Here is a 19,553-nt window from a genome sequence, read left to right as displayed (position 1 = left end):
TAAATGATGACACATCTATGCCATTCATGAAGACACAATTTTAGGACCCTTAACAGCATTCTTTTTTGGGGGACAGAGTTTCACTTTATCGCTCTTGGCACTGTAGCTCACAGCAATGAGTGAGCCTGGCATTGTAGCTCACAGCAACCTCAAACCCTTGGGCTCAAGAGATTCTCTTGCCTCAGCCTCCCAAGTAGCTGGAGCTACAGGTGCCTGACACAACACACAGCTATTTTTAGACACAAGGTCTCGCTCTGGCTCTGGCTCAGGCTGGCTGGTCTCGAACCTGTGAGCTCAGGCAATCCATCTGCCTTGGTTTCCCAGAGAGCTATGATTATAGGTGTGACCCACCACACCTGACCCTAATAGCATTCTTTTTTTTTTTTGTAGAGACAGAGTTTCACTTTATGGCCCTCGGTAGAGTGCTGTGGCATCACACAGCTCACAGCAACCTCCAGCTCCTGGGCTTAAGCAATTCTCTTGCCTCAGCCTCCCGAGTAGCTGGGACTACAGGCGCCCGCCACAGCACCCAGCTATTTTTTTGTTGCAGTTTGGCTGGGGCTGGGTTTGAACCCCCCACCCTCGGCATATGGGGCCGGCGCCCTACTCACTGAGCCACAGGCGCCAACCCCTAATAGCATTCTTAAAAGAAGCTAAAATACTGGGCGGCGCCTGTGGCTCAGTGAGTAGGGCACCGGCCCCATATGCGGAGGGTGGCGGGTTCAAACCCAGCCCCGGCCAAACTGCAACCAAAAATAGCCGGGCATTGTGGTGGGCGCCTGTAGTCCCAGCTGCTTGGGAGGCTGAGGCAAGAGAATCACGTAAGCCCAAGCGTTAGAGGTTGCTGTGAGCCGTGTGACACCACAGCACTGTACCCGAGGGCGGTACAGTGAGACTCTGTCTCTACAAAAAAAAAAAAAAAAAAAAGAAGCTAAAATACTAATCTGTCATGGGATTAGAGAAAAATAATAAAAACGAAGCTAAAATACCACCTTGAATGGCTTGCAGAAGTGTTAACATGCTAAAAATTTTTTTTTTTTTTTTGTAGAGACAGAGTCTCACTGTACCACCCTCGGGTAGAGTGCCATGGCGTCACACGGCTCACAGCAACCTCTAACTCCTGGGCTTACGCGATTCTCTTGCCTCAGCCTCCCGAGCAGCTGGGACTACAGGTGCCCGCCACAACGCCCGGCTATTTTTTTGTTGCAGTTTGGCTGGGGCTGGGTTTGAACCCACCACCCTCGGTATATGGGGCCGGCGCCCTACTCACTGAGCCACAGGCGCCGCCCATGCTAAAAATTTTTTAAATAAAACAGCAAGTCATTCCAAACAAGTATAAGCATTCTCCATATGATTTCAGGGTTCGTTAATACAATATATTTTGTTTATGGGGTAGCGCCTGTGGCTCAAGGAGTAGGGCGCCTGCCCCATATACCAGAGGTGGTGGGTTCAAACCCGGCCCCAGCCAAAAACTGCAAAAACTAAAATTATTAAAAAAATATATATATATATGTGTGTGTGTGTATATATATCTTGTTTGTACTATGTCCATGACATTTACTGATAACACTATTTCATACTAATATTTGAAATATTATAGCAATCCTTTTAAGTTTGTATCATCAGTGGGCCTTTAAATTTTCAGTATAGCTCTAGCTCAAGTTCTTTCTGTTCTTGTCATTGTTGTTTGCTTCTAGACAGGGTCTCACTGCCGCTCCAGCTTCAGTGCAGTGGTCACAACAACCTCAAATATCTGGGCTAAGACAGGCGTGGTTGTCTTAGACAGGTGTGGTTCAAATCTGTCATCCTAGCTCTGTGGGAGGCCACTGAGGGCGTATTGCTTGAGCTCAGGAGTTAGACACCAGCCTCAGCAGGAGCAAGATCTCATCTCTACTAAAAATAGAAAAACAGAGAGAACAGGGTGTCTTGAGCCCAAGAGTTTGAGGTTGCTGTGAGCTATGATGCTACAGAACTCTACCCAGAGTGACAGACTCTCAAAGAAAAAAAAAAACCATATATATATATATATATATATATATATTCATTCCTGGCCTTAAATAATCTTTACACTTCAGCCTCCCAAAGTGTTGAGATTACATGCATGAGCCACCGTGCCCAACCACAGCTTGAGTTCTATATGATAAATAGTAGGTGTTATAGAACTAAACTTAAAAGACTATCTTTCTGATTTCAGCAATGAACACTTTCTCTTTTTTATTTTTATTTTTTTAAGACAGAGTCTCACTATGTCGCCCTCAGTAGAATGCTGTGGCATCACAGCTTACAGCAGCCTCAAATTCTTGGGCTTAAGTGATTCTCTTGCCTCAGCCTCCCAAGTAGCTGGGACAACAGGCACCCACCACAATGCCTGGCTGTAGTTGTCATGGTTGTTTGGCAGGCCCGGGCCAGATTCGAACCTGCCAGCTCCAATGTATGTGGCTGGTGCCCTAGCCACTGAGCTACAGGCACTTAGCCACTTACTATTTTTTAAAAAAGCAAAATATTAAAATATTAAAATGATTATATTTTAGATATGTTAGTCTTAAATATATATATTAAAATAATTTCATGTTTCTATTTATACTTTTTAAAAATGTGGCTAGCAAAAAAATTTTAATTATACATGTAGTTCACATTACATTTCTATGTAACAAAGCTCCTCTAAAATAAATTTTTTTTTTTAAACAGAATCTCACTTGGTCACCTTTGGTAGAGTGCCATGGCATCTTATCTCACAGCAATCTCAAACTCTTGGGTTCAAGTGATCCTCTTGCCTCAGCCTCCCTAGTAACTGGGACTACAGGTGCCTGCCACAATACTTGGCTATTTTTTAGAGATGGGGGTCTCACTCTGGCTTAGGATGGTCTTAGACCTGTGAGATCAGGCAATCTACCCACCTTGGCCTGCCAAGTGCTGGGATTACAAGCGTGAGCCACCAAACCCAGCCTATTTTTTTTTTTTTTTTTTGAAGTCTCATACTGTCATTCTGGGTAGAGTGCCATGAAGTCATACACAGTTCACAGCAACCTCAAACTCTTGGGCTCAAGTGATCTTCCTACCTCAGTTTCTGGATCAGCTGGGACTACAGGTGCCCACCATGATGCCTGGCTAGTTTTTCTATTTTTAGTAGAAGAAGCAGGGTCTCACTCTTGCTCAAGCTGGTCTCAAACTCCTAAACTCAGGCAATTCATCAGATTGCTAAGATTATAGGCATAAGCCATTATACCCAGCCTAAAATACTTAATAAGAGGATTGGAACCTAATGGAAACCTTAGAAAGTTATCAAAGCCTACTGTGGGAGACAATATAGGGATATAGATTATTGGTGAAACCAGAATCCTATCTCCTTTGCCTTTTTTATTTAAAAGCCAATCAAGTAAAATAGCCCTACTGATTTTAACCATTATATTTCCCCCAAAAAATGAATAATGACATGATAAACTTACAGGCACTTTTCGAATTCTGGCAGAGAAGTTCCTAATTGCATTCGCCGACGAGTTACATCAAATGGATAGCTAAAAGAAAAAGACATAAAAGTCTAAAAATAATTTTTAGTTTTCTTCTCAATGACTATTGAATACAAAGCACTATATACACTGGGAAATAATGTGTTCTTATTCTCTTCTTGTTTTATCTAAATCATAGGCACATGAATAAAATCAATTAACACAGAGGTGTTTATGGGATTCCCCTGGTTAGATGATTCTTCTCTCCCATCACAATAATATTAAGTTCTATTCATTCCTCAAAGCCATTCTAAATGCTAATTCTTGAGGAAATATTATAAATAAGGTTTCTCAACTTTGGCACTTATTGAAAATTTGGGCTGGAGCATTCTTTTGCTATGAGGAACTATCCTGTGAATTGTAGGATTTTTTCCTTTTTTTGAGACAGAGCCTCAAGCTATCGCTGTGACATCACAGCTCACAGCAACCTCCAACTCCGAGGCTTAAGCAATTCTCTTGCCTCAGCCTACCAAGTAGCTGGGACTACAGGCGCCCGCCACAACGCCCGGCTATTTTTTGGTTGTAGTTGTCATTGTTTGGCAGGCCTGGACCGGATTCGAACCCACCAGCTCTGGTGTATGTGGTTGGCGCCTTAGCCACTTGAGCCTACAGGCACCACCTGAATTGTAGGATGTTTAAGTGCACCCCTGGCCTCTGCCCACTAGATGTCAGTAGCACTTCTCCAGTTGTGGAGACCAAAAATGTCTCCAGAGAAGCACAAATGTCTGCTGGAGGCGGCGCCTGTGGCTCAGTGAGTAGGGCGCCAGCCCCATGGAGGCTGTTAGCGGTGATGCCACCACACCCTACAGAGGGTGACAGAGTGAAACTCTTGTCTCTAAAACAAACAAACAAACAAACAAAAATATTTGCTGGAGGCCAAATCACCCCCAGTTGAGAACTGTTCTAAGGCAAATCTTCTCAAGTATAGTAGACCAATACAAAACCTTCCTTAAGATCTAAAATTAATGATACAGACAACCGAATTTTGAGGACAGAAAAAATTCTATCCCAACACTGTCTGAAATGAAATACACAAAAGTAATGAATACAGGCTCAGCGCCTGTGGCTCAAGCAGCTAAGGTGCCAGCCACATACACCTGAGCTGGTGGGTTTAAATCCAGCCTGGGCCTGCCAAACAACGACAGCTGCAACCAAAAATAGCCGGGCGTTGTGGCAGGCGCCTATAGTCCCAGCTACTTGGGAGGCAGAGGCAAGAGACTCGCTTTGAGCCCAGGAGTTGGAGGTTGCTGTGAGCTGTGATGCTACAGCACTCTACCCAGGGCAACAGCTTGAGGCTCTGTCTCAAAAAAAAAAGTAATGAATACAGGTGATTTTTTTAAAAATTGTAATTTGATAATATTAACCACTTGTGTTAGGTCCTGTGCTAAACAATTTATGTACATTATCTCATTTCATCTTCACAACAACTGCATGAAGTAGGTACTGTTATCCCAACACTAAGATTTAAAAAACTGAGTATTAGAGACATTTTATAATGTCACACAGCTACTTTCTGAGTTCCATATTTCTAATACATATTTAAATTTACTTTGAAATAGTTATGATAAAGAACACCCAGTCACCAACCAAACAACTTAAGAAATAACATTGCCAATAGTTAAAGCTCCCTATACACTTAAATAGCATCTCCAGGAATTATTTTTTAATGTAGAAGGAAAAGAAATGTTATGGGGGTAAGAAGACCAAAAATCTCAACCTGAGGGGACTGAGTTTCCAACCAAGACAAGACATATATGGGTAGAAGGAATTGATTAACAGAAAAGAGAAGATGTAAGAAGACAAAGTGATAAAGACCAGAACTAGGGAAATAACGTGAAAAAGAAAGAAATAGCATTATAGGTTATGTTCTAAAGTAAAAAATGCCAAGACTTAGTGTCTTAGTGTCTGGATACGCACAACAAGAAAAATGATTTCAAATTATCCAGACGAGTAGATTGGTAGTTACTAATAATAAATGGGAAAGTTGGGGGCTGAGGATTGTCATAAAGAAGAAGACAAGAAAGTAATATTTGAATTATGAAGTTTGCCCTGATGGCAGAAGATCCAAGGGAAATACCCAAAAGATTACAAGAAACATAATGGGCAGTCAGTCACGGAGATTTAAATAGAATTGGTTATCTATACAGCAGTGACCCATGATACCCTGAAGACAGATAAGCTGTTCTAAATATTTATACAAATAGAGAGAACTCAAGTCTGGCTTGAAAAAATCCACATAGATAGGTCGGAAGATGAAAAGGGAAAGTTTAGCAGGATGATCGCCTAGAGAGGGCACTGGTACAGGAGACAAAGAGCTAGAACAACTGGAAAGAGGGCAACAGAACTAAGAGCCAATGAATGGGTTTAGAATGTAGTTTAACAGAAGTGGGAAAGAGAAGATAGATTTTAAGGATCTAGGATACGTAAGTATTGAAGAGAGGGCAGCAAAAAAAGCAAGAAAAGAATCAAAATAGCTCGAGGTGCTTGTGTTTCTGCAAATGAACAAGGTTTCACAGGCAAGTTTCTACATTCCTTTTCTTTCATACCTTCAATCAAGTATTTACCTTCAATCTAGTATATGTCCCATCCACATTTAATCTGCTTTCACAAAATAATCCTTAATTGTATGATCAAATGAACAACTGACCTATCTAACTTTCATTTCTTTTCCCATAGGATATTCTTTTTTTATTCTGTGACACTACTACTTCCTTGTTATCTGCCTGTTTCTCAGGATTCTCCTCATGCATCAAAAGCTTCTTTTCTTTCTGTTTCTAAAAAGTTCCTTTTTCTTAGTATTCTAGCCTCTTATTATCTCACTCTACTCCATTTCTCATGGTGTAGGTACAGTCTTCACAGCCACTTTTCTTTTTTTTTTTTTTTTTGTAGAGACAGAGTCTCACTTTACTGCCCTCCGTAGAGTGCTGTGGCGTCACACGGCTCACAGCAACCTCCAGCTCTTGGGCCTATGTGATTCTCTTGCCTCAGCCTCCCCAGCAACACAGCCACTTTTCTTATTATAATATAGTAATACCTTTTTCTATGTTCACCCTTACCTGTTATTCCATTGTGCTGCTACTGACTTAGTAAGAAGATAGCCTTGAGGCAACAATTTTGTTTTATCTTCAGTGACCTTCCCACTGCCTAGTACACTGTCTAGCACAAAGCAGTCCTTCATGATGTAATGCAGGGGAAGCTGTGCCTCCATACACACACACTCTCTAAATGGTTCAAACTTCAGAAACTTCATGTCACCAGATTTGTGAGAAAATATGAAGATTACATTTAGTGTTTCTTCCTTTCTTTTTTTCTTTTGAGACAGAGTCTCATTATGTCACCCTTGGTAGAGTACCGTGGTGTCACAGCTCACAGCAACCTCAAACTCTTGGGCTCAAACGATTCTCTTGCCTCAGCCTCCCAAGTAGCTGGGACTGCAGGCGCCCACCACGAAGCCTGGCTAATTTTTTTTTTTTTTTGGTTGCAGTTGTTTAGCTGGCCCGGGCCGGGCTCGAACCACCACCCTCGGTATATGTGACTGGTGCCATAACCACTGTGCTACAGGCACCCAGTCAGTGTTTCTTCCTTTCTTTCTTTCAAATAAATCCACAGGAAACTGGGTGAATTTAGTTTAATTTGGTCAATTTGTCACATAATTACTATTCTTTCTCTCTCTCTCTCCCTTTCTTTCTTTCAGGATGGGGGTTTCATTATGTTACCCAGTCTGGACTTGAACTCTTGGACACAGGTTTCCTCTCATGTTGCTAGGACTACAGATGTGTAATTTTCTATAATATGCTTAATTTAAAGTGCAGGCACATCTGAAAAGCTGTATTTAATTAATACTTATATTTTGCAAGGGATATTTTAATAATCAGACAAAAGAAAATGATTAACCACTGGTGAACATCAGGATTGGGTAACTGTGATTTGATTGAATTAAATTGATGAGGAAACTTACGATATTGTCTGTGCTACTGCTCCAGCAACACCACCACAAAGTAAGTTTATGTGAGTTTTCAAAACTAAAACATTAGGATTGTCTGATGAAGGTCTGCCAAGAAGGGTAGGAGCATGGGAAAGCCCAACACTCTTTAAGGTACCAAAAGTAAAAAATGAAACACCTGAAAAACAAAATATAAATTTACCATGATGTTTAACAGAGTATGAGCTGTGAAAAAAGACACCATTCTCACACAATAAACGCATTATCTATTTTCCAGTGTTTGGTTTAATCTAAAACAAAAACAGTTCACGTTTATAAATAACCTAGAGGGTAAAATTACTACCTATTAAATATGAAGCATTAGTTTCCTACACTATTATACTTCAGTGCATTAAAGGAGGCACTAGTGATACAATGCCACCTTATATATATGAACAGAATTAAACAGGTTCACATGAATAAAAATCAAATTCAAGATCAATAATTATAAGTAAATATGGCAATTATATTTACAATAACAATGGTGGTGGTTATATAAAATAGAGGCAAAAAATTCAGACGTAACAAAGCATTGTTATTTTTTTTATTTTTTTTTTGGTTTTTTGGCCGGGGCTGGGTTTGAACCCGCCACCTCTGGCATATGGGACCGGCGCCCTACTCCTTGAGCCACAGGCGCCGCCCAAGCATTGTTATTTTAACTCAGTGTCTACTCTCAAGAAAGAATTATGACAATAAGAGAAATGTCTGTATTGGATATGTAGAATCTAATAAATATAGTATTCACTTAAAGCTTTCCACATCATACATGATTTTAATCGATCTATTGAGGTTGTATATTAATAAAATTAGCAATAGAATTCAAGATTCCTATTACTAAGCATTACTCAAGATATCTTTCTTTCTTTTTTGAGACAGAGCCTCAAGCTGTCGCCCTGGGTAGAGTGCTGTAGCATCACAGCTCACAGCAACCTCCAACTCCTGGGCTCAAGCGATTCTTCTGCCTCTGCCTCCCAAGTAGCTGGGACTACAGGTGCCCACCACAACGCCCGGCTAGTTTTTGGTTGCAGCCATCATTGTTGTTTGGCAGGCCCAGGCTGGATTCGAACCCACCAGCTCAGGTGTATGTGGCTGGCGCCTTAGCCACTTGAGCCACAGGCGCCGAGCCTCGAGTTATCTATCCATCTACTTAATAGAAAAACATATTTAAAAAGACAACTGAAGGGCGATGCCTGTGGCTCAATGAGTAGGGCACCAGCCCCACATGCCGAGGGTGGCGAGTTCAAACCCAGCCCCAGCCAAACTGCAACAAAAAAAAAAATAGCCGAGCCTTGTGGCGGGCGCCTGTAGTCCCAGCTGCTCAGGAGGCTGAGGCAAGAGAATCGCTTAAGTCCAAGAGTTAGAGGTTGCTGTGAGCCGTGTGATGTCATGGCACTCTACCCGAGGGTGGTACAAAAAAAAAAAAAAGATAACTGAAGCTTAAGAACAAATAAACTAACAAATACTCAGTCTAGGATAATAACTCAATATATACATTTGTTCTTTATACAAAAATTCTTACTACCTTATACTATTTGAGATGATACATAATTTTAGAATATTCATATGCATTTGGACAATCTATCCTTTTTTTCTTTTTTTGAGACAGAGCCTCAAGCTGTCGTCCCGGGTAGAGTGCCGTGGCATCACCACTCACAGCAACCTCCAACTTCTGGGCTCAAGCGATTCTCTTGCCTCTGCCTTCCAAGTAGCTGGGACCACAGGCACCCACCACAACGCCCAGCTATTTTTTGGTTGCAGCCGTCACTGTTGTTTGGCAGGCCTGGGCTGGATTTGAACTGCCAGCTCAGGTATATGTGGCTGGCACCTTGGCCATTTGACCAAAGGCCAAGGACAATCTATTCTTAAGACTTAAACACAGAAAAAGTTAATGACAAGAAAATTCACAGTAAATTAAAAATGAGTAGAAAAAAATTGGAAATAGCTAAATGATGCAGAATGGTATTGAGCAGAATATGACACAATTAATAAGAATGAAGTTTGTAGCCAGCTGACTCATGCCTGTAATCCTAGCACTCTGAAAGGCTGAGACAAGTAGAATGCATGAACTCAGGAGTTTGAGACCAGCCTGAGCAAGAGCTCAACCTCGAGACCCCATCTGTACTAAAAACAGAAAAATTAGCGGACAGCGTTGTGGCAGGAGCCTGTAGTCTCAGCCATTGTGCAGGCTGAGGCAAAAAGGTATCTTTTTTTTTTTTTTTTTTTTTTTTTTTGCAGTTTTTGGCCAGGGCTGGGTTTGAACCCACCACCTCCAGAATATGGGGCCAGTGCCCTACCCCTTTGAGCCACAGGCACTGTCCAGCAAAAAGGTATCTTAAGCCCAAGACTTTGAGGTTGCTATGAGCTCTGACAACACTGCACTCTACCCAGGGCAAGAGAGTGAGCTTCTCTCTCAAAAAAAAAAAAAAAAACCACCACACCTGTAATCCTAGCACTCTGGGAAGCTGAGGTGGTTGGATTACCTGAGTTCACAGGTTCAAGACTAGCCTGAGCCAGAGACCTCATCTCTAAAAATAGCCAGGCATGGTGGCAGGCACCTGTAGTCCCAGCTACTCGGGAGGCCAAGGCAAGAGAATCACTCAAGCCCAAGAATTAGAAGTTGCTGTGAGCTACAATACTACAGCACTCTACTGAGGGTGAGAAAGTGAGACTCTGCCTCAAAAAAAAAAAATAAAAAGATGTCTATGAAGAATATTCAAAAATGTGAAAAATATTTGGGGAGTGGGAAAATTTTTTAAATTATATATATATATATATACATACTATAAGAACTATGTAAAAAATATATACTTTAAAACTGAAAAGTAGGTCAGGTATGGTGGCTCACGTCTGTAATCCTAGCACTCTGCAAGACCAAGGTGGGTAGATGGCTCGCATTTAGGAGTTTCAGACCAGACTGAACAAGAGTTTTTCTACTTTTCTAAAAAAGTAGAAAAAACTAGCTAAGCATGGTGGCACATGCTTGTAGTCCCAGCTACTCAGGAGGCTGACATAAGAGAATCGTTTAAACCCAGGAGATTGAGGTTGCTGTGAGCAATGATGATGCCACAGCCCTTTACCCAGGGTTTCAAAAATACAAAAATAAAAACTGAAAACTAAAAAAGAATAAGGAAAATATAGCAAAAAGTAAAGAATTCTGCTTCCAGCACATAGGCAGTCTAAGTATTCTGAGGCACTTTACCATTGCAAAAAAACTACATCTATTACTAAAAAACTACATTTATTACTGGGCTTGTAAAAGGATGGAAAGGTCTCCCAAGAATCCTCCCAGCACTATCGTCTCCCCCAAACATAAGCTGAACCCTGACTGGGAGTGTGGGCCCATAAGGGAGGTAAAGTAACTGCATATAGATGCAATAACAGCAGAGACATTGAGATGGATCCTGTCATTGGGTCTACAGAAGTGGAATCATAGAGTCTAAAACTCTTAGGCAGAGCCCAGTTCTGAACAGGAGCTCCTGGTAGAAGCTGAAAAAAGACTCTTTGGAAAAAAGCATTCCCAAGGTAAACCCATAGGATACTCAGAGATTAATAAGCAACATAAATAAAGACATAAAAAAGTATAAAATAAAGGAGAAAAAAGCTTTATCAGGGAAATATTTTTTGTTTTGTGATTTTTGGCCAGGGCTGGGCTTGAACCCGCCACCTCCAGTATATGGGACCGGCACTCTACTCCTTGAGCCACAGGCACCGCCCTATCAGGGAAATATTAAGACAGTTATACCAAAAAAAATAATTATAAGATGGGGAAATTAGGCGGCACCTGTGGCTCAAGGAGTAGGGCACTAGCCCCATATACTGGGGGTGGCAGGTTCAAACCCAGCCCCGGTCAAAACTGGAAAATAAAAAAAAAAATCTGCCTTTTAGCCAGGCGTTGTGGTAGGCGCCTGTAGTCTCAGCTACCAGGAGGCTGAGGCAAGAGAATCGCCTAAGCCCAGGAGTTGGAGGTTGCTGTGAGCTGTGTGAGGCCACAGCACTCTACTGAATGTGATAAAGTGAGACTCTGTCTTTACAAAAAAAAGATGGAGAAACTTAAAAAATAACAATATATCCTCATTAATAGAGTGGTAAAAAAAAAAAACTCACAAAGAGATGGAAAATCTGAATGCTCTTCTAATGATTCTAAAAATTAAACTAATATTTAAAAATTTTCCCACAATGAAGATTTTCAAGAAACAAGTAATTCTAATCATTTTATACACAATCTTCTCTGAGGATGGAAAATGAAGAATGTTCTTCAAATAATTCTATGAGAATTATATAATCTTGATACCCAAATCACCAAGAATATTACATGAAAAGAAAATTATAAGTTAATCTCATTTGTGAATATAGATTAAATGTGTAGAAAAGGACATCTGATAAAATGCAATAACAATTCAGATCAAAATTCTTATGAAAACTTCCTTAATCTGACAAATGATATATATACTAACAGCTACAACAAACATTATGCTAAACAAAGTATAGAAATTTTCCCTTTAGGGGTGGCGTCTGTGGCTCAGTCGGTAGGGCGCTGGCCCCATATACTGAGGGTGACGGGTTCAAACCCGGCCCCGGCTGAACTGCAACCAAAAAATAGCTGGGCATTGTGGCGGGCGCCTGTAGTCCCAGCTACTCGGGAGGCTGAGGCAAGAGAATCGCTTAAGCCCAGGAGTTGGAGGTTGCTGTGAGCTATGTGATGCCATGGCACTCTACCGAGGGCCATAAAGTGAGACTGTCTCTACAAAAAAAAAAGAAATTTTCCCTTTAAATTCAAGAATAAGCAAAAATGTCCACTATCATCACTTCTTTTCATTGCTGCACCATGTCTTTCGTCAATATAGTAAGATAGGATGATCATAACTAAATAAAAGATTGGGGGCGGCACCTGTGGCTCAAGGAGTAGGGCACCGGTCCCATATGGGTTCAAACCCAGCCCCAGCCAAAAACCACAAAAAAAAAAAAAAGATTAGAATGTAAATTTAAAAAGCAATTATTTGTACAGGATATGACTGTCCACATGGAAAACCCACAGCATCTACAAGTAACATGTTGGGTGCTATAAAATCAACATGTAGGAAAACGGGTGGCTATGATCATATAAAAATTAAATCAAGCAATAAACAGAAAACACAATTGTCTAAAAGTCAAAACACTTACAAAGTGTCTATGAATGAATATATCTCACAAAACTGTCCAAGACCATTGAAATTTAATTAAAAATATCAACAACATGAAAACCTAATTCTAAAATACATATGGAATAGCAGATCATCTATAGTCCTGAAATTCCTGAAAAAACAAAAAAGCATAAAGTAGGCTCAGCGCCCACAGCACAGTGGTTACAGCACTGGCCACATGCACCGAGGCTGGCGGGTTCAAATCCAGTCCGGGACAGCTAAACAACGATAACAACTGCAACAAGAACCACCACCAAAAAAAAACAGCAAGCACTGTGGCAGGCACCTGTAGTCCCAGCTACTTGGAAGACAGAGGCAAGAGAATCGTTTAAGCCCAAGAGTTTGAGATTGCTATGAGCTGTGACGTTACTGCACTCTACTGAAGGTGACAGAGTGACACTCTGTCTCAAAAAAAGGAAGAGAATGGGGCGGTGCCTGTGGCTCGGTGGGTAGGGCGCTGGCCCCATATGCCGAAGGTGGCAGGTTCAGACCCAGCCCCGGCCAAACTGCAACAAAAAATGGCCGGGCGTTGTGGCAGGTGCCTGTGGTCCCGGCTACTCGGGAGGCTGAGGCAGGAGAATCGCGTAAGCCCAGGAGTTGGAGGTTGCTGTGAGCCGTGTGACGCCACGGCACTCTACCCAAGGGCGGTACAGTGAGACTCTGTCTCTACAAAAAAAAAAGAAAAAAAAAAGGAAGAGAATGAAGTTCAAAACCACATTAAGATACCACTTGACACCCAGTAGGATGACTGTAACCAAAAGCCAGATAATAACAAGTATCAGAAGAGATACACAGAAATTGAAGCCCTCATATATTGCTGGTGGGAATGTAAAATGATGCAGTCACTAGGAAATGGGTTTTCCTCAAAATGTTAAACATAGTTATCATTTGACTTAGTAATTCCACTTCTAGATATATATCCAAGAGAAAAGAACATAGATATCCACATAAAAAGTTGTACATGAATGTGCAGAGCAGCATTATTTTACTTATTTATTTTTTTTGTAGAGACAGAGTCTCACTTTATGGCCCTCGGTAGAGTGCCGTGGCATCACACAGCTCACAGCAACCTCCAACTCCTGGGCTTAAGCGATTCTCTTGCCTCAGCCTCCCGAGTAGCTGGGACTACAGGAGCCCACCACAACACCCGGCTATTTTTTTTTTTTTTGGTTGCAATTCAGCCGGGGCAGGGTTTGAACCCGCCTCTCTCAGTATATGGGGCTGGCGCCTTACCGTCTGAGCCACAGGCGCACCCAGCATTATTTATATTATGCAAAAAGTAGAAACAACCCAAATGTCTATCAACTGATAAACAAATAAAATGTGGCTTATCCATGTAATGGAATAGCATTTGCGCATAGAAAGGAATGGAAGTACTAATACGTGCTAAACCATGGACGACCTTTATAACATTTTGCTAACTAAAAGAAGGGGAGGCTCAGCACCCATAGCTCAGTGGTTAGGGCACCAGCTACCTATACCAGGGTGGTGGGTTTGAACCCAGCCCAGTCCTACTAAACAACAATGACAACTATAACAAAAAAATAGTCTGGGTGGCGCCCATAGCTCAGTGGGTAGGGCGCTGGCCACATACACTGAGGCTGGCCAGGGCCAGCTAAAACAACAAGAATGGCACCAAAAAAATAGCCAGGCATTGTGGCAGATGCCTGTAGTCCCAGTTACTTGGGAGGCTAAGACAAGAGAATTGCTTAAGCCCAAGAATTTGACATTGCTGTGAGCTGTGAAGCCAACAGCACTCTACCAAGGGCAACAGAGTGAGACTGTCTCAAAAAAAAAAAAAAAAAAAAAAAAAGGGCGGCACCTGTGGCTCAGTGAGCAGGGCACCGGCCCCATATACCGAGGGTGGCAGGTTCAAACCCAGCCCCGGCCAAACTGCAACAAAAAAAAAAAATAGCTGGGCATTGTGGCAGGCGCCTGTAGTCCCAGCTACTCGGGAGGCTGAGGCAGGAGAATCGCCTAGGCCCAGGAGTTGGAGGTTGCTGTGAGCTGTGTGACGCCACGGCACTCTACCGAGGGCGATAAAGTGAAACTCTGTCTCTACAAAAAAAAAAAAAAAAAAAGTTAGGGCCAGCCACAATGGCTCACGCCAGTAATCCCAGAACAACTTGGGAAGCCAAAGTGGGTAGATTGTCTGAGATCACAGGTTCAAGACTAGCCTGAGTGAGACCCTGTCTCTAAAAAATAGCCAGGCATTGTGGTGGGTACCTGTAGTTACAGCTACTTGAGAGGCTGAGGCAAATGAATCACTTAAGCCCAAGAATTTGAGGTAGCAGTGAGCTGTGATGCCACAGCACTCTATAGAGGGAGACAAAGTGAGACTGTGGCTCAAAAAAAAAGAAGTTAGTTACAAAAAACCATTTATAATATGATTCTGTTTATATAAAATGTGTAGAATAGGCAAATCTATATAGGTGGAAAGATTACTGGTTACTTAGAACTAGGGGTGTTCATTAAAGGTGCAGGGTTTCTTGGGGTTCTTAAATTTATTGTGGTGAATTGTATAACTGTGAATATATGGAATACCATTTAATTATACACTTACAGGGGTAAATTGTATATATGAATTATATCTCAATAAAGCTATAACTCTCTAAAAACAGAATTTCTCTTCATTAAAAGACATTACAGCCAGGCAGGGTGGTTCATGCCTGTAATCCTAGCACTCTGGGAGGCCAAGGCAAGTGGATCACTTGAGCTCAGGACTTGGAGACCAGTCTGAGCAAAGCCATTGTTTTAGACTAAGATCCTGCACTATACTATAACAAACCAGATTAAAAAAAAAAAAAGGAGTCACCCATACTAAAGTTCTATATCATCAAACTAAAATTGAGTTGTTACCTGACCTTCTGAGAAATCAGGACAAGAGTTAATAGCCAATTTCCCAAACAGGGCTTTCAATCATTAACAGGCTTTATAATGAAGTTCCCTCTGCTTCAATCCTTAACAGCTAAAAAGTACCCTAATGTAACCAGAAGTTAGTTATTTTTCTATTACTCTGTCTCCTTGTCCCCGCCTTACAAGGACAGTAACTTTGAAATGATAAATCTGCTTTTTCTTTGTTTCTGCTTTCTTCGGCCTTTTCTGTCTATAAGTCAACTTTCTCTGCTCAACTCATTGGAACACTTATTCTATGTTATGGAATTCTTTTTTCCTTTTCTTTTTTTTTTTTTTGACACAGAGTCTCACTTTGTCACTCTTGGTATAGCGTCATGGCGTCACAGCTCATAGCAACCTCAAACTCTTGGGCTCAGGCAATTCTCTTGCCTCAGCTTCCCAAGTAGCTGGGACTACAGTGCCCACCACAACACCTGGCTATTTTAAGAGATGAGGTCTTACTCTGGCTCAGGGTGGTCTTGAACTCCCAAACTCAGGCAATCCACCCACCATGGCCTCCCAGAGTGCTTGGACTACAGGCATGAGCCACCATGCCCGGCATATTTTATGAAATTCTATAACTGCAAATAAGGCCAGCTGAAATCATTAAACTAAGTTTGTTGCAATTTTGTTTTTTGACACAACTATATGTAAATTTACGAAATAAAATGTTTAAGTTTAAAAAAGAAACAGGAATAAACACAAGGTAATAGGGGAAATTGGAAGACTATAGGAATCCTTATTTTTCTTCTTTCTACTTTTCTATATTTTCAAAATTCTCCATAACAAACTTTAGTATTTGTAATGAGGAAAAAAATATTTGTTTTTTAGAGGCAGGGTCTCACTCTGTTGCCCAGGCTGGGGTCCAGTGGCACAATCATAGCTCACTGTAACCTCAAACTTCTTGGCTCAAACCATCCTTCCACCTCAGCTCCTTACGTATCTAGGAATACATACTAATACTGGCTAATTTTTTTTTTTTTTTTTTTGGTAATAAATGGGGTCTCAGCCGGGAGCAGTGGCTCATGCCTATAATCCTAGTACTCTGGGAGGCCGAAGCAGGTGGATCACTTAAGCTCACAAGTTCGAGACTAGCCTGAGCAAAAGCAAGACCTCTACTAAAACAGAAAAACTGAGGCAAGAGGATAGCTTGAGACCAAGAGTTGGAGGTTGCTGTGATTTATGATGCATCAGGACTCTACACAACGTGAAAGCCTGAGACTCTGTCTTAAGAAAAAGAAAAGTAAGAATCAAGGTCTCGGGCAGCGCCTGTGGCTCAAGGAATAGGGCGCCGGTCCCATATGCCGGAGGTGGCAGGTTCAAATCCAGCCCCGGCCAAAAACCACAAAAAAAAAAAAGAATCAAGGTCTCACTATGTTGCCCAGGGTAGTCTCAAATTCCTGATGTCAAGCCATCTTCCCAAGTTGGCCTTCCAAAGTGCTAGGATTACAGGTGTGAGCCACTGTGCTTGGCCAAAAGATGACTTTCAGTTTTCATAAAAACTAAATCCTGGGCAGCGCCTGTGGCTCAAAGGAGTAGGGCACCAGTCCCATATGCCAGAGGTGGCGGGTTGAAACCCAGCCCTGGCCAAAAACTGGAAAAAAAAAAAAAAAGAAAAAAAAAAACTGAATCCTTAACAGTCATCTAATATAAATATATGTTCACAAGACTACACTGACTCCACTATTAAGAAAAAAGATACAGGGCGGCGCCTGTGGCTCACGGAGTAGGGCACTGGCCCCATATACCGGGGGTGGTGGGTTCAAGACCAGCCCCAGCCAAAACTGGAAAAAAAAAAAAAGATACAAAAGTACAATGTCTATTCATTGTACATAACTAGTCATCTTTACATACAAGATATTGTATCAGCATGTATGGATCATAATTTTATCTTCATCATTTCCTAGTTAAAAGTACTTTTTCAGATAGCATCATTTCATAAAAAACTAGTGAAATATTTTAAACAAACAAATTATGATTCAACCAAATTTGAAACATACCTGCATATGGAGCCATTCCTAATATAGTAGGCATCAGGCCTCTGTAAAATCCAAGGAAACCACCTTCCTTTTCAGTGAAGGAAAATTAGAAGAAAGATTACATTGTGCTCATTATGATAAACATCAAAGAACAAAAGCACATTTTATAATGTAAAAGTTACTTTAGGACCTAACCTGAAAAACAAAAATATACTTTCATAGCTGTTATTATTAATACTATATACCAGCAACTATAAATAAAAACAATTATTTAGATAACACATAAAATATTTTCCCAAACATAAAAGGACATGCTATAGATAAGAAAGATGAATACTAAATACCTTTGCATAAATTGTTTTGAATGCATGAATAATTCCTGTATAGGTGTGTTCCCCTTTCACCTGGAATGCTAGGCGAACTCTAACCATGTCAAGAGGGTAAGTACAGATAACTGCTGTCATACCTGAAAACAAAGTAGAGAAATGTTCCTTATCATTAGTAATGCTCTAAGTATTATAGCAGTGTTGAAAATCCAATGAAACCAAAAGTAAGGTAACTGATAGAAGTATACAACAGTATCAACTAGGAAATAAGTGAAGAGTCAGTTTATAAAAAATATCTTCGGTGGTGCCTGTGACTCAAGGAGTAGGGCGCCAGCCTCATATACGGGGTGGCAGGTTCAAGCCCAACCCCAGCGAAAACTGCAAAAAAAAAAAAAAAAATCTTCAAGTTCTTCCCACTGTGAAGTTATGTTGTTAGCACCAAAATAGTGCATAGTACAATGCAAGTGAATCATGAGATTTTAAAAAATTTTATTCTAGTACTTGTATATTCCCACGTAAGATATCAGAAAAGAAATATGGTAAGCCTTTATCTGTGGGTAATGGATAACGTAGTTAGGTCTATTATGGTTGTACCTATAATGAACATGTACAGACTTTTTCACTGTCATTATACTCCCTAAACAATATAGTAACACAGGTATTTACCTGTCTGAAGGTTACATGTAAATACTATACTGTCTTATATAAGGGACTTGAGCAACCATGGATTTAATATGGGGGAGGATGCTATAACAATTTCCCATGGATACCAACGAATGACTGTACTATCTCCCGGACACCAGCAAGATGTCTGAATTTTTACTTAAGTTTCTCTAAAATGGAGACATGCTTTAGCTAATGAAACATAAAAACTTCTTTAATTTCTATATTATTAATACTATTATTAATTATTAATAGCTACAGTTTTGTAGCTATTTATATTTATGGGGTACAAAGCAATGTTATGAATTATGAATACAATTTGGAAGAATTAAAATGAGCTAATTAAAATATTCATCTCCTTGAATGGAATCCTTCTAAAAATAAACACTTTTTTAATAAAAAATTAAACTCTAGAGTTTAAGTTAATTTGTTATTGACTGAGCATAATAAAACTATAAATATCCAAGGCCATATAAACAAATGGCTCTAGGGATAAAATCTCCTAATGATAAGAAAATTTAATATTAAGTTCTAGATTTTTGTGACCATATGATTTGAAATTCCAAACTATCCAGCGGACCTGTTTGGTGTTTTTTTTATTTGTTTTGTTTTGTTTTTATTGGAAAATCTTGTTCTATTGCCTGTGTTAAAGTGCAGTGGTGCCACTGCAGCTCACTACAGCCTCAAATTCCTGGGCTTAAGCCATCCTCTTACCTTAGCCTCCCCAGTAGATGGGACTACAGAGATTTTTGCAGAGATAGGGTCTTTCTATGTTGCTCAGACTGGTCTCAAACTCTAGCCTGGGCAACAGATGAGACTCTGTCTCCAAAAATAATAATAATATAAATAAATAAATAACGATAGTGGCAGGGCACGGTGGCTCACACCTGTAATCCCAGCACTCTGGGAGACCAAGGCAGGCGTATCACTTGAGCTCACCAGTTTGAGACCAGCCTGAGCTAGAGCAAGACCTCGTCTCTAAAAATCGCCCAGCACTGTGGCAGGCACCTGTAGTCCCAGCT

General features: G+C 40.8%; 1 protein-coding gene across 2 annotated transcripts in view; it reads right to left on the bottom strand.

The window, feature by feature from the left end:
* The window catches only part of SLC25A16 (solute carrier family 25 member 16), a 69,688-nt gene that overhangs the window by 2,501 nt on the left and 47,634 nt on the right, over positions 1-19,553 (bottom strand). For both annotated transcript variants that reach the window (XM_053586411.1, XM_053586412.1), the window contains 4 exons: positions 17,887-18,008; positions 17,564-17,630; positions 7,465-7,627; positions 3,447-3,515 (listed from right to left, as the gene is read on the bottom strand). In XM_053586411.1, the coding sequence (XP_053442386.1) occupies positions 3,447-3,515; positions 7,465-7,627; positions 17,564-17,630; positions 17,887-18,008 (421 nt within the window). The remainder of the gene's footprint in view (positions 1-3,446; positions 3,516-7,464; positions 7,628-17,563; positions 17,631-17,886; positions 18,009-19,553) is intronic.

This window comes from Nycticebus coucang, chromosome 3 (assembly GCF_027406575.1).
Source record: "Nycticebus coucang isolate mNycCou1 chromosome 3, mNycCou1.pri, whole genome shotgun sequence".
In the NCBI taxonomy this organism is placed as follows: Eukaryota; Metazoa; Chordata; class Mammalia; order Primates; family Lorisidae; genus Nycticebus; species Nycticebus coucang.
The sequence above is the reverse complement of the archived record's forward strand: the minus strand, read 5'-3'. Positions and strand labels throughout refer to the sequence as shown.